This window comes from Penicillium crustosum (assembly GCF_028827405.1).
Source record: "Penicillium crustosum strain IBT 35664 chromosome Unknown utg000005l_segment0_segment0, whole genome shotgun sequence".
NCBI lineage: Eukaryota > Fungi > Ascomycota > Eurotiomycetes > Eurotiales > Aspergillaceae > Penicillium > Penicillium crustosum.
In genome coordinates, this window is record NW_026623126.1 from 1,551,879 (window position 1) to 1,566,542 (window position 14,664).

Genomic DNA, 14,664 nt, shown 5'->3' on the forward strand with positions numbered 1-14,664 from the left:
ACATGTGTGATGACCTTGAAAAAAAAATGTCATCATGATTGCCTAGGATAACAGTTGATCTTTAAATCTAGACTTTTGTCGATCTTCTTACAATCAATATAACATCCTATTGAAAAATGTTAAATGTAGGTAACCGCGATATAAGCCTTATGTGAGAGGCCAATATCGCGGATATTCGCGGGCATCGTGTATATTGTGCAACATCATACATCTCTGCCTAGTTGAATGGTGGTTTCCTAGATGAGGCTGTTAAAACGCACCCCGGACCGCCAGCGCATCGCTATGGAGTCGCTGGATCCTCAACTACGAGTATTGCTTGCATATACATATGCAACTATACGTGCCGGATATTCCCTCAGTGGGGCTTTCTAGAATGTGTGGAAATGAACATCACTACGATTATCGAAGGTGACAGATATATAGAAAAAGTCCTCTGCGGTTTAGGATTTTCATTGCTGTTGTATACATCTAAAAGGATATCCAAAAATACGTCTATGTATTATTACATATCACATCCCTGATATCATCTTGTATCAGAAATATCGGATTGTTGAAGTCTTGCATAGTTAAGGACAGAGGCGGTATACACGGCCGACTACTCTGATGTACGATATTTTAAAATCTAACGCCTATATAGTACGGACGAATATGATATCCTTATCTGGCCGCTCCTTCCATGCCAACAGCCCATACTTCACGACTGCTTCTGCTTAACTGAGCGCCATTCAATCAAAAGACTGCCCACCATCGTCATACAACCCAACGCGACAGAAACGTACCAAGTACGAGTCAAGCTCCGATCGATACCACCAAAGACCTCATCCCAGCGCTGCATAGGAACCCCATTCTTAATATCGCCCAGTCCATGCTCTTCAATAAACTTAGGAGTCAACCCTGGCACAACATCTGCCAAATTCGACGACAACTGATTCGTGAATAGAACTTGCGCAATCGCGATAAATACCGCCGGGCCCATACTCTGTCCGAATAGGATTACTCCTATCCCAAGGTTGACATCTGCGACACTGAGCGTTGTCTGAACAGCTGCTTGGGGCGCTTGGAAGCCGATACCCCCACTGAAGCCTACGAATCCCGAATAAAGGATTATCTCGGTTAGGGATGTGTGTAGATCGTATGTTGTCATTAAGCCTGCGGCAATTGGCATGCACATGGAGGCGAAGATCATAAAGGGGGCGTAGTAGCCGAATGTGGTGGTACCGATGCCTTGGAGAAAGAGTCCGAGCATCATTCCGACGAGGATGGGAATCATTAGGTAGCCGCTCTCGCTTGGGGTCTTGTAATATATCGCATTGTCAGTGTTATTTGTTTTAGTTATTAATTGGCCACGAAGTCTTACCTTGGATCGAACAACTTGATAATATGTTGGCAAGTACCACTCCAAAACATTTGTCATCGAATTAGTGCACGTCGTGAAGATGAAGCCCGCAATAACATTCCGGTTTTTGATGATGCGGAAAGGAAGTGCTGCCGAGTCTCCGCGTCGGTATTGATTGAAGACAAAAGCTACGAATAACACGCCAAATACAACGAACAACGCAATTACTCTCCCATCTGACCAGGGATACTTTGTTCCTGCCCAAGACAGCGCGACAAAGAGCGCTGTTAGGGATGGGATGAACAAGCAATTGCTGACGAGGTCCAGCTCTCTGATTTTCTGAGACAATGTCATGTCGTCCTCTTGAGGGGTTCTCGGGTCTGAAAAAAGGAAAACCATAGCCAACATCGATAAACCACCAATAGGAAGGTTAATCCTACCCAGAGGTCAGTATCAAGCTACAAACCCTGATCGTATTTATAGACTAGAACAACATACCAAAAACACCATCTCCACCCCAAAGACTGCGTCAATGCACCACCTACCATAGGCGCTGCAATGATAGCAAGTGATTCCACACACGCCGTCAAGCCCGCAAACACAGGCCGCTTGTTAAGTGGTAGAATGTGCACAATGACTGCATAACACCCAGCCAGCTCACCCGAGAAGCCCAGACCCGTCACTGCTCGCCCTACAATGAACATAATCGACGAAGCAGCCGTGGCACAGAGTAAAGAGCCGACGAGGAATATAACAATGCTTATCAAGAATATTGTCTTGATTGAGAAGAGCTTATACAGCTTTGCGAACCCGAATTGGAACGCACAGGTGCAGAGTCGGAATGCGGATGAGTACCATCCCACGTCGGCGACTGTGTGGAAGTGGTTAGTGATGCTCGGCACGGCTGTAGCGACGATGTTGGCGTCTAGGCCACCGAGGATGAGGACAACGCATAGTGCAATGATGGTGAACCAAAATTTGGTGCCTGTTGGATAGTTGGCCTGTGTGTCTGTGGTAGATTCGATGTTGAGGGGCTCAATTGTTCGTGTCGAGTCTGCTGTAGGTAGTGGGTGGTTTGGTTGTTGCTGTTGCTGTTGCTGCGAGACGGTGGACGCTTCGGGCTCGACCGAAAGGACCTTTGTCATAGTTGTAGTTGTACTCGCCATTATACGAGACTCTCGAAAATGGACATATGGCAAGAAAGGGAACAGAGGGAGTTCCCATTATCATATTCCATATACCATAGACCAACTCCGAGCATGTGCTCCACAACCAGCTTTGTAAGCTGGTAGGGATTCCAAGGTTAGGTCCACCAGGACCTCGGCGCCCCCGAAAGGATTCTGACGTGCTCACCCTACACTCGACTATTTCTCGACTTTGAGGCTACGTATAAGACACAGAACTGAAATATAAAGCAAAAACTGAGAGATTCTATTAAGTATTACCTATCGCAAGGTGTGCCACCTCCACGGGCGGAATATAAACCAGCCGTTCGGGACAATAACGGTAGACAACATTACGGGTCAATTTGGGTTGCAGGAAGAAACAAGTCAAAAGACCAGATCCAAAGCTCAAGCAACAAACAAAAAGAGCACCCATCCTCCCCACAGGGTATCAAACACAAAATCAAGAAACCAAAAAAAAAAAAAAAAAAAGGCAGAGTGGTATCAATCTAGTCGGACGAGACACCACGTCACACATAGTCGCATCGCGAATAGAGTCACAGTCGCGAGACGCAGGTCGTAAAGGAATGAACCGCAGTCTAAAGGACTGCTGGCGTCGTTGGCGCCGAGGTATTATTTTAGAGAAATAGAGACCAAAGGGAAAAAAAAAAAAAGCGACAGCGGGTATCTCATTGTCGCTATCTCAGATCCGGGCCCAAAATTAAGGGGGGCCGTACTGAGAACAGTGACAGTGGCGAGGGAAAAACAAAACAATTAAAGCGATGTGGTATCAGATTTGCACCTTCAGGACGCGATTAGACCGTCAGGAATATCGCGGGCAGGCGATGGATAGGACATGTCCCACCACCGTTCAAACTCGACGACAGGTCTCCGAGTCGCACTTCATGCGGCAGCCTGAACGGGGGTGGCAGCGGCAACGTTGACATTCTTGGGCTCCTCCACGGTCTCGACAGCCTTGGGGGCCTCGGCGACAGCGGGGACCTCCTCAGTGACAGTCTCCTTGGCGGGGACGGCCGGGGCCTCCTCAGCGGCGTCAGCCTTAGCCTCGGTCTCAGCGGCAGCAACCTCCTCCTTGTCAAGCTTGACAGCCTTGCTGGGCTTGCGGAAAAGACCGCCGAGCTTCTTGGCCTTGGTCTCCTTGGCCTCGCCATCGGTGACCTCGTTGTCAGAGGAGTCAGCCTTCTTCTCCTTCTTCATGCCAAGGTTGCCGAAGAAGGAAGTGCGGCGCTTCTCCTTGGGGCTGGAGACGGCCTCAGCAACGGGAGACTCAGCAGCAGGGGTCTCAACAGCCTCAGCGGGAGCAGCCACAGCCTCGGTTTCGACGGGCTTGGCAGCAGCCTCCTCGACGGGGTTCTCGAGCTGAGGAGCGGTGCTGGCGACAGGGGTCTCCTCGGCAGCGGGGGCGGTGGCCTCCTTCTCGGACTTCTCGTGGGAGGGGCTGGCGACCTTCTGGAAGAAGTTACCAAAGATGGAAGCACGCTTGGCCTTCTTCTCGGCCTTCTTCTCGTCCTTAACCTCCTCCTTGACGGCTTCGGTAGTCTCGGCGGGGGTCTCAGCGGGGGTCTCAGCAGCGGGCTCGGCAACCTCAACGGGGGCAGGAGCAGCAGCCTCGGTGGTCTCAGCAACGGCGGGGGCAGGAGCCTCAACCGTGGGCTCGGCAGCAGGCTCGGTGGCCTTGGTCTCCTCAGCAGCGGCAGCGGGGGTCTCCTCCTTCTTCTCCTCGGCGTCCTTCTTGCCCAGGAGGGAACCGAAGATGCTGGTGCGCTTGCGAGACTGGGAACGGCTCTTGGCGGCGGCCTTCTCCTCCTTCTTCTCTTCCTTCTTCTCCTCCTTGGGCTCCTCCGGCGCGGCCTCGGCAGCGGCAGCGGGGGCCTCTTCCTTCTTCTCCTCGGGCTTCTTGGCGGCAGCAACGACAACGGCAGGCTTGGTCAGCTTCTCGAGCTCAGCCTTGTAACCTTCGCTGGAGGTGATGGTCTCCTTCTCGGCCTTGGCTTCTGTGGCCTGAGCCTCGATGGCGACAACCCAGCTGTCACGCTCGGCGGCGCTGGAGGCCTGGAAGGTGTGCTTCTGGCCAGCAACCTTGAAGAGGAACTCGCTGGTACCCTCCTTGGTCACATCCGAGACATCGGCCTATAGAACATGTTAGAGTTCGTCACATTGTAGCACAGGCGCCAAAGCACTTACGAGGTTGAAAATGCCAGCGGGGGTGGCCTTGTCCTCAGCGCGCTTGGTGAAGAAAAGCAGGCCCTTGCCGGTCTGGCTGGCCCAAGCGGCGGTGGGGTTGGCGACGGCGGCCTTCTCGTTCTGGTGGAAGACGGAGAGCTGCTTGCTCTCAATGGCCTCCTCGTTGAAGTAGAAAACACGCTTGGCGAAACGGAAACCCCTGAAACAAAAAAAAAAATCACCTGTTAGTCTCCGTGTCGCATTCGTCATCTCAGTCGCAACTTACTTGACAAGACCAGGGGCCTTGTATCCCAGAACACCCTCAGTAGCGGGCTTCACTTCCTCCTTCACAGGCTCAGCGGCCTCGGTGCTCTCAACAGCGGGAGTGGCGGTGGGCTCGGCGGCCTCAGTGGTCTCCTTGGGAGCTTCGACCGCAGCCTCGGTGGCAGGGGTCTCAACAGCAGTCTCAACGGCAGGGACGACCGCGGGGGTCTCCTCAACAGTCTTCTGGACTTCGGACATGATTAAAATAATAGACGGGGTATTAAAGAAGCAGAGCTTCGTAAGTGGAAAAAGGCGTGTTGGGTATAGGGTATCTCAAAGGAAAAGCAAAAGAAATTAGAGCACAAGAGCTCGGGGTATCACGAAGTAAGTTATTTTGCTTTGTGGGAGGAAGAAGAGAGGAGAGGAGAGGAAAAGGGAAAAAAAAGAGTCAGAGGGTTGTTGATGGCGTCCGCCCAAAAAAGGAAAGGACCTGCAGGGAGCCCAGAGCTCAGTGGACCCACAACAAGATTAGCTAATGGCACTTCAGGGGTTAATTATTTTTTATTTTTTCTTTTCTATTTTTTATTTTTCGTTTTATTTCATGTTTTTTTTTATTTCATATTTTTCATATTTTTCCACTGTTTTTTTAAATATCTTCGTTACTTTGTACATTTACATGTTTTTTGAACTCTTCTTCATTCTATTTTGCAATATCTCCAGTTTACGATGTATACTCTTTGTATGTAACCTCCAATATGGTTTACCAACTTTGTAGCTCCGGTGGCACATATCCCAATCTATACCAGAGGTCCACGGGATACTTCGCGTGCGATACGAACTTCCTTTGTCTAGCATGGCGCTAGACCTGATCTAACTCAATTTAGTTCCTAAACATCAAGGAAATAGGAGAAAGAAAACTCTGCAAACCTTGGCTTTCAACTGTATGAAACCATCACACCATGACCACCCGAGCTATGATCGGCCATGCAGCTTGAGTCAACGGTCCCGTTTAGTCTCTCCTAATTAATCCGTGCATTCGGATCCTCTTACCGATTTGATAATATGTCTTGCAAGACTTCTTTTTGTTTCATGTGCATTCTATTCTATACAAAAAAACACTATATCGTCATGGCGGGGTTATCTCGGATGGCATCAGGTCATAAGACTACCCAAAAAAAAGTGTAAGTGCACAATTCCATACTTCCTGGCCCCGTAAGGAGGTTCTATGATTGTTCGGTGGGCCGCCACACCGTTGGCGCTCATTCCATCATCGCTTTGAACTATCCCGTTACACAGTTCAAGGGGGGCGTTGCCGTCAGAATTACCGAAATGGTCCATTCATTATCAAATCAACTGAGCGTTTCAATGGTTCTTTCGTATTACTCCGCATAGTCGACAACTCGATCCGAGCTTGCAAGGCTCTCCATCCCTCGGAAGGGCCATATCGGTACTAGAATATCCCTTTGGAGGGGCATCCCTGTACTCCATGCCCCTCCTTCCACAAGGCAGCCCGTCATTTTGCTTCCTTCGTGATGATCAGCCCAGTAGCCCACTACATATGAACTTTGTCGCATTCATTCGCATGGCTTAGACTGGGTATAGGGTACCGGGGCTATGCACTCATCTTTAGGTTCTACAGAATGGTTGGCCATCACGACTTCCTGGTGCAATCTTTACTTCAGACCCCATGACCTGATAGCACCTCTATGATGGAGTGGCGTGGAAACCCTCGTGGACAACCAACCAGCAGTGACACAACCCCTCCTTCTTGGCTCTGGCTTTGATGTACATCCCTATCGGCGTATCAACTATCTTTACCACGCTGCGGGAAGGATCCCATGATTCTTCTGTCTAGCCAATCCCAGCACATTTACGGAGTGTCGCCTCTTTACGTGATAAGCGCATCATTCCATGCGAGAATCGTCTCATAATTCCAATTCACAGATTACGAAGTATACTACGGAGTACTTTTGTATACTTCACGAAAGCACATAGTTATTTGAAACCAGAAATAAGATCCACAGGTTTGGAAAATAATACCCCTAATTAAGCCCCTTTTATTTCGCCCTTTACGAGATACCCCGTACGCTACTTTTTTTCTAGATTCATCTGTGACGATATGTACTCCGTACAGTCAAGAAAGTACGTGGTCCCACTAGACTATGTCTTTAGTTTCGAATCTTAGCGAATAGGGGGTTGGGCAGCCCTACAAACTCTGCCCAGGTGAATCAAAGCACTCTATTTGGCATCGTTTCCACGGTTCATCTACAAGACAGTTTAAAACATGCGAACAGAGAGTATCTTGGTACAAGGTGATTTTTATCACCTAAACGATACATTTCTATGGAGTAGATACTATGGCACCATTTTATATCCGTAGGAGGTACGTGGTATGGTTTTGATCTACAACTACCATCAGAATAACCAGTGAGGGTCCCAACACTGGGTGCCAGAATGTGGTCATCGAAGCATTTCCAGTAATGATAGCCCCACGGGAAGAATCCACCCCCTGCTCGATAACCCATTATACCCTATCATGGCCCCCTTTTGCACCCATTAAAGCCTCCAAACCCATTTACCCTCCCGTTTCTGCCCTTTTTTGGCGGTCGCAGGTCCCGAGTCTTACCCCTACTCCTACTCCGTCCTATGAATGGTTGGAATTTACCGGTCATGGACGATCATACATTGTTCCAGTCGGGCTTGTCGATCTTACCTCCTCTCTTGTCAGCGTATGAACTAAATTTTGACACCATGCAAGTGCCATGCGTAGCGGAGCCCGGGCGCCTAGGGACTCTTTCCCGCTTTTTCGGGATGCATATTGCTCCATCTGACTACGTTGTAGTTGTGATTGTCCCAGTGACATACATTGTACCGTACATTATGCAGATACCTACTCCGTATACGTAATTTTTTTTGTAGAAAAAAACCCCCAAAACTAAATTATAGTGCCACAGCAGGACTACAGCCAGGTCCACATAGGTACTTCACTTTCGAGAAAGATAGAACATATCTCCCGAGCACATTACGGAGTAAATTAATCTTAATACTTCGCGCCAAGCACCGACTTGACCTGCGGTGTACACAGGGGACGGATTTCCCGTCCATCTAAGCTCTCCGATGCCCCCCCGATGACTCTAGCGTCCACTAGATCAACTTAACCATGGCACACTTTGATGAGGATGAGCATTTGCTTCATATTAGCTTGTATTAACTGTGGATTTTCTCACCCGATTTAATCTTGTAGATTGTAGAACATGCTAAACAAAGGTATACTTCCGACGGACAGTATTCGAATGAAATTGTGATTCAAACGTCTTTCGGGATTTTGGGTAGTACGGGAGGTGAGAGGTGAGAGCCACAATACAAAGTTGTGGAATAGGGGAGGGTCCACACAAGCTCGGGTATGGAGTCTGGCTTGATTTTGAGGCGTCGAGTCTCGAACAAGGAGGTTTCAATTATTGATTCATGTCTGTGGTCTGCAGTCTGTGTGCTGGTTCGGGATTTCACTTTTACTTTGGCGCCAGTATCTACTTACAAAACATACTCCGTAGATCCTAGGGGATGAATGCATGCATGGTACCTGTGTCCTGCACGTTGCACAATGTCCTACAACATACGATGTCCATACTCCTAGCCATTTAGCCTGGACAGGTCAGAAAAATCCAAAAAGAGAGGGCGGTGGATGAGTCATATCATATGCAGTTGGGTCTTGGCATAATCATGTGATCTCGCTTATTGGGCCAACCAGAAGTTGCCACCGATTTTTGGAATTTGCCACCGCCTTGTAAATTCTGCATAAATACCCCCAGCTCGCCCGGCCCTTCCTCCTCTTTTTCTTTTCTTCTTCATACTTACCTTGTTTGGGTGGATGCGATCAATAAGGCAGCTCACCACAGATTGGTCCCTGCATTGCACAGCGCGGCGGAACAGTCTGTTCAATGGCCTTCGTGGTCATTGACAGGCGTATTCTTTGGCACTCTCCATTCGTGGAACTCTTTTCATCAAGTTTTGAGCCAGTGGCTCGAGGTTGGAGATGAGATGTCAACTGTAGATACTGTCGTAGTCTTTAGGTTCAAATAGCAACACAGGCATTGTTTGTACGTGGCTGTACCAGAGAAACCATTGAACGGATATTACATGTCTCGTCCGCAGATACGCACTGTTTTGCCGAGTCCACTATCACATCCCGTTAAACGCACCTCAGTGGCTGTTGGCCGTCGAGATGAGTAAAGATAGCTCAATCACCTCGTCTTCATTCTACGGTCCTTTAATGTCCAGTGCCCCCTGCTCCCAATCCTGAACTGCTGGACTCTCACTTCCCGGCCCGTTTTGTTGACATGACGTCTGACTCGATGGCTTCGCCACACATGTGGCGACGAAGCACCAGGCCAATTCTTGCCGGCATAAAACCCAGTCGTGACATCCTACTGAAGCCAAACTCATAGCAGCTTGAATTCTAGTTTACCACTATTACTTCCTCGAGCCTAATTCTCTCAAGCCCACTACCACAATCACGACTAAGAACCTCAATCCCTCAATCTCAACCAAAATGCCTGTCCCTACTGCCGACCTCTTTGACAAGCAACAAAATGATCCCAACTGCACACAACCTCCCAGCTCTGCTACACACACTTCCCCTGACCATATCAACAACAACAGCTACTTCGGGACTGCGCCTGGCAGCTCGGCTAGTGCGTCGCAGAATGCTGATAGTGGTCGCGCTCTGACAAAGGAGGAGGCCGACCGCCTGTATGAGGAGCGGATGGAGGAGGAATACGCGAAGAGAGATGGCGGTGCCTAGGTCGGAACTGATTCGAGCTGATGTACCGTTGAACATATCTTTTACCGTGTGCTCCTTGTCTCCGGTCGATAGGAGCTCGTGTCTACAAACGATGATGGTGTTGCGCTTTCCTTTTCCTTCCCACAACTATTTACTATGAGTATAAATTATCAACAAGTTTTATTTTGAATTCCAAGCTTCTGGATTGATGAGGCGACCCTGTATGTTGGTCGAATGAGCCAAGAGATGCGTTGTCGTCGTGGTGGTCGAACTCGGACGTTAATATATATTTCTGTTGAGTTCTGTTAAAACCACGGATATTCCTTGTCCTTTCCCGTCGCACCCTTCTTATCGTGTATTGCATATATCGCTAGTATGAGAGCATCAACCTATTATATAGTCCTGGTCTAGGCTGGAGTGTATTAGACCCCGCAATGACTCACGCAGAATATTCGAAGGTTCTACTCGCGGCTTACTTGAATATAAAATCACGCTAATGGCCAGAGATATGACATGACCGTATAGCAATTTTCAATATACCTGATCGTGGATCTTCTTGAGGATAACACGACCGAAGGGAATCATAGATATATGTAATTGTCATTCCGTGATACAACACGAAATTCGATTCTAAACACATCACATATTCTGCCAAAATGGCCTTCTACCCCAATCAAGTTACGTCCGTGATCATTCCGGCTGACTTGGTACCTATCCACACAACTCGCCTGTATCTACGACCGTTGACGGTTGCTGATGCTGCAGCCATCTTTGAGATCCGACGACGACAAGACGTGGCAGACTGGCTGTAAGACCATCAAGTACTACGATATCCGGGGATAGATACTGATCTCTGACTATCTGTAGCTGGCCCAAAGTCCCCCACAAAGACATATCGGAGTCCGAGGCCGTCATTACTAAAAAGACATTCACAACACCGGATGCATCAGGCGCTGTTGGACGGAAGTTCTTCTTCGCCATTATCCGCTCAGAGGATCCAACACAGAGAGTTATCGGAGCAATGGGAATCAATGCTCTCAGCCCAGCCCCGTCAGTGGGGTACAATATACACCCTGACTTCTGGGGCAAGGGCTATGCCACTGAGGCAGTTGCTGGTATTATAGATGCATGGTGGAGGCTTGATAGAATGGTTCTCGACGGGCCTGTATCGGAGTTGAAAAAGGAGAAGTTGTTTGCGGCGTGCAATAGAGCGAATATTGGCAGTGTGAAGGTGCTGCAGAACAATGGGTTTAGTATCTATCGCGAGCAGTTGATCGAGGGTGATGTGGTTGCACATTTCGAGTTGGAGAAACCCACAACATAGTATGGCAGATGAAGTATTCAACTCACCCGGTGATATTCTGACGTTCGAGGGTCTGGGGGTAAAAATTGCCTGCTTAATCCTCATGTACTTTGCTGTGCCTACATACATCCTCCAATCATGACCTGTCACTGTAAGTAAAATTATAGTGGAGAATGTGAACACACTCCAGGGAACCAAGTACTCAATATCCCAGTGAAAACAACCTTGCAACCTTTTGACGCAAGATAATAGCTGGTAGACCCTGATGCCGACTATGATGCCTTTAACACCTGTATTACATCTTAGGTGCAGTAACGGTAAACATATTGTGCTCAATAGCAAATGACAACTGAAAACCCGAGTATTCACACTGTGCAATCCCCCACTTAACGTATATAATATATGAAAGAGAACTTCTTTCTTCATCCTTCGTCAACATTCCAGTCCTTACGGACATTCTCCACAGCACACATTTACACATCTGCATCAACACTTGCCTATCAGTGTTAGATCCCGGACGCAGTCATGTGAGCCAATGAACATAGCTGTGTTTGAGAAAGGTAAGATCTCAGAAACTAAACCGTATGTAGGGATCTGACAGGAATAGTCATGGAATATGGCTGTCCTTCAAAAGATGTGAAATGGATGCGCAATTTGGAACCCTCACGAGAAATTGTTCTCAGTGAGATGACACCGTTGGCATTTTGCGACCGTATTAAAAACACTACATGTCTGAGGGCAGCAACAGCTCAGATTGTGGGCACCAAACCCCTGGCCTCCTGCGTCAATTGCGAAAAGAATCCCTACCCATTCACTGAATGTGTAATGCTTCCAACCCTGTCCAGTGGTTGTTGCGCAAACTGCATATGGAAACATCTTACCAAGAAGTGCAGCATCATCAATGGTACACTCTCATATGCAACGGGTATCTTACTTTAAGCTAACAGCTATTCTACGAAAGGTGTGGTTCCTTGCTGGTACAAGAAGCGCCCGAAAGTCATTCCCCGCAAGGTGGTTCTCCAAGGAAAGGTGACCAAGCTGAAGCGAGAAGTAAGGTATTTTGATGATGCCTTCAAAGAAATCCGGACTGCTATGCTCGATTTTCTCAATGGAAGCCCCAATAGAGCACACCAATTTAAAATAAATGGTGGGTTGATGTCTCTGAAATCCCATGTTGATGGAGTGTTGGAAGCCATGAAGCGTGTTACTTTGAAGGAAGACGAGGAGGAAGATCACGAGGCAGAAGAAGAGGTAGAAGCGGAGCTAGAGGAAGAGAAAGACGCAGAGGTAGAGGCAGAGGAGACAGAGGCAGAGGAGACAGAGGAGGTGGGAATGGAAATGGAGGAGGAAGACGACAAGGAAGACGATTGAGCAACTACCACGACATGTCAGTTGGAAAAGGAAGCAGTCTTTCAGGCCAACCACTATCCCTGGTCAGGTATCCTTGGTGTGGCGTTTGCTGTATGAGGTCAAAAGAGAAAGAGATCAAGGAAGTGTTGTGTGGGATGTGATGTTATTTCCAAATCTTAGTGAAGCCTGTACGGCCTCTGGAATGCCTGCAAATGATAGTTATCCAACGAATTAAGACCACTGAAAATTCACCGTACATAATGGTATATTCCATATATCTCTTGTAGATGTAAACATGGTGCTATGAACCTTGATGGACCGTAGCAGATATTTATCGTCGAGGTAGTGTAGAATTGGATTTCTAGCTGAGGAGTTTTGGGGAAAAGAATGAGCTTTGTGTCATACATATGCCTACAATGCCTAGAGGTATGCAGGTCACTAATCCCAACAAGGAGACCCTATAAGCACATTCAACTGTTATAGTATATATAGGCCCTAATAGCTCTCAGCCTCAGGGGCCACGCCTGTTTTGTAACATGCATACGATAGCTTACTCGTCCCTTCAACTATCCATAAATGATCATTTGGGGAAATCTGCTGGTTCAAAGGCAATTATAGTTGGAGTAGTTACTACAACATATCCATGTAGCATGGATGTTGCCCAGGTGGACCTCAGAAGACTTTGTTTAGTCATGACATCACGTGTATAATAAATCACGTGGCTGGATGCGGCCAGCTTGACAGAGCCACCCGAGAACGAGTTCAACTAGAGCCCGGGCTATCACTATCTGCAACAACAGAGCCGAGGATCTGTGCCTTTCATTGAATATATTTGTCTACTGTCGCTCTTTAGCCTCCACCCTTTCCCCTGTCTTCTTACCAAAAGACACGGCTCCTGGTAGCCTCCTTACACCATGGCTCCGAGGGACACCTTCTTCCGCTCGGCGGATATGAGCTTGACCCAGCTCTACATTGCCAACGAGATCGGAAGAGAAGTTGTCAGTGCCCTAGGTGAAGTTGGTCAGGTTCAGTTTCGAGATGTAGGTGACGAAGAATACTTTGCTTTGATGCTCCCCACTGACCTCTTTCTAGCTCAACCCGGACACGAACGCTTTCCAAAGAACCTTCACAAAAGAAATCCGTCGCCTAGACAATGTCGAAAGACAGCTCCGCTATTTCCATCAACAGATGGAAAAGGCCGCGATCCCCATGAGATCTTCCTCGGATTTCTCCGATACATTGGCTGCCCCTTTAGCATCGGAGATCGATGAGTTGGCTGATCGCAGCGAGAGCCTTGAACAGCGGATTATCTCTCTGAACGATAGCTATGAGACTTTGAAGAAGCGCGAAGTCGAGCTGAGCGAATGGCGATGGGTACTGAGAGAGGCCGGTGGATTCTTCGATCGGGTATGTGTCTTCGAGTATACCATTGACAGACGAAGCTAACTGAATAGGCCCACACACAAACAGAAGACATTCGTCAATCCTTTGACAACGATGAAGCTCCCTTGCTCCGCGATGTTGAGCACCACGCTCCTCGCCAAAATGGAGACACCCAGGGACAGCAGAGCTTCTCGGAAATGAACATTGGATTCGTTGCTGGTGTTATCCCCCGGGATCGCATCGGAGCATTTGAGCGTATCCTTTGGCGCACCCTGCGCGGAAACCTTTACATGAACCAGTCTGAGATCCCGGAGCCCATTATAGACCCGATGACCAACGAGGAAGTCCACAAGAATGTTTTCGTCATCTTCGCTCACGGCAAGAACATCCTTGCCAAGATTAGAAAGATCTCGGAGTCGCTCAACGCATCCTTGTACGGTGTCGATGAGAACAGTGAGTTGAGAAGAGACCAGATTCACGAAGTAAACACCCGTCTCGGCGATGTTGGCAATGTCCTCCGCAACACCAAGAACACCCTTGATGCGGAACTATCCCAGATTGCTCGCTCGCTCGCCGCATGGATGATCATCGTCAAGAAGGAAAAGGCTGTTTACGACACATTGAACAAATTTTCATACGATCAGGCACGGAAGACGCTGATCGCTGAGGCGTGGTGTCCGACAAACTCTCTGGCTCTGATCAAGTCAACCCTTCAGGATGTGAACGACCGTGCAGGCCTCACTGTTCCTACAATTGTCAATCAGATCCGAACCAACAAGACTCCTCCGACTTTTGTCAGGACGAACAAGTTTACCGAAGGTTTCAAACAATTGTGAATGCCTACGGTATTCCCAAGTATTCGGAAGTCAACCCTGGTCTGTACACGGTCGTCACTTTCCCC

At 48.4% G+C, this 14,664-nt stretch overlaps 6 protein-coding genes across 6 annotated transcripts; 4 read left to right on the plus strand and 2 right to left on the minus strand.

The window, feature by feature from the left end:
* Positions 1-694: 694 nt before the first annotated feature.
* On the minus strand, positions 695-2,481 carry N7487_011285 (MDR family MFS transporter; the record flags this gene model as incomplete). The annotated part of the gene is made up of 3 exons (XM_056879015.1): positions 695-1,294; positions 1,358-1,772; positions 1,835-2,481. 3 exons carry the CDS (start codon positions 2,479-2,481, stop codon positions 695-697), a joined length of 1,662 nt encoding a protein of 553 aa, XP_056724334.1.
* A 921-nt stretch (positions 2,482-3,402) lies between these two features.
* N7487_011286 (uncharacterized protein) lies at positions 3,403-5,205 on the minus strand (the record flags this gene model as incomplete). The annotated part of the gene is made up of 3 exons (XM_056879016.1): positions 3,403-4,650; positions 4,705-4,903; positions 4,970-5,205. 3 exons carry the CDS (start codon positions 5,203-5,205, stop codon positions 3,403-3,405), a joined length of 1,683 nt encoding a protein of 560 aa, XP_056724335.1.
* A 4,291-nt stretch (positions 5,206-9,496) lies between these two features.
* On the plus strand, positions 9,497-9,748 carry N7487_011287 (uncharacterized protein; the record flags this gene model as incomplete). Its single annotated transcript, XM_056879017.1, has 1 exon — positions 9,497-9,748. The coding sequence occupies one exon, from the start codon at positions 9,497-9,499 to the stop codon at positions 9,746-9,748; it is 252 nt and encodes an 83-aa protein (XP_056724336.1).
* A 635-nt stretch (positions 9,749-10,383) lies between these two features.
* Positions 10,384-11,051, plus strand: N7487_011288 (GNAT family N-acetyltransferase; the record flags this gene model as incomplete). The annotated part of the gene is made up of 2 exons (XM_056879018.1): positions 10,384-10,535; positions 10,595-11,051. 2 exons carry the CDS (start codon positions 10,384-10,386, stop codon positions 11,049-11,051), a joined length of 609 nt encoding a protein of 202 aa, XP_056724337.1.
* A 588-nt stretch (positions 11,052-11,639) lies between these two features.
* N7487_011289 (DUF3716 domain-containing protein) lies at positions 11,640-12,401 on the plus strand (the record flags this gene model as incomplete). Its single annotated transcript, XM_056879019.1, has 2 exons — positions 11,640-11,934; positions 11,992-12,401. The coding sequence occupies 2 exons, from the start codon at positions 11,640-11,642 to the stop codon at positions 12,399-12,401; spliced, it is 705 nt and encodes a 234-aa protein (XP_056724338.1).
* An 893-nt stretch (positions 12,402-13,294) lies between these two features.
* N7487_011290 (uncharacterized protein) lies at positions 13,295-14,599 on the plus strand (the record flags this gene model as incomplete). The annotated part of the gene is made up of 3 exons (XM_056879020.1): positions 13,295-13,420; positions 13,473-13,787; positions 13,835-14,599. The coding sequence occupies 3 exons, from the start codon at positions 13,295-13,297 to the stop codon at positions 14,597-14,599; spliced, it is 1,206 nt and encodes a 401-aa protein (XP_056724339.1).
* Between the last annotated feature and the right edge of the window lie 65 nt (positions 14,600-14,664).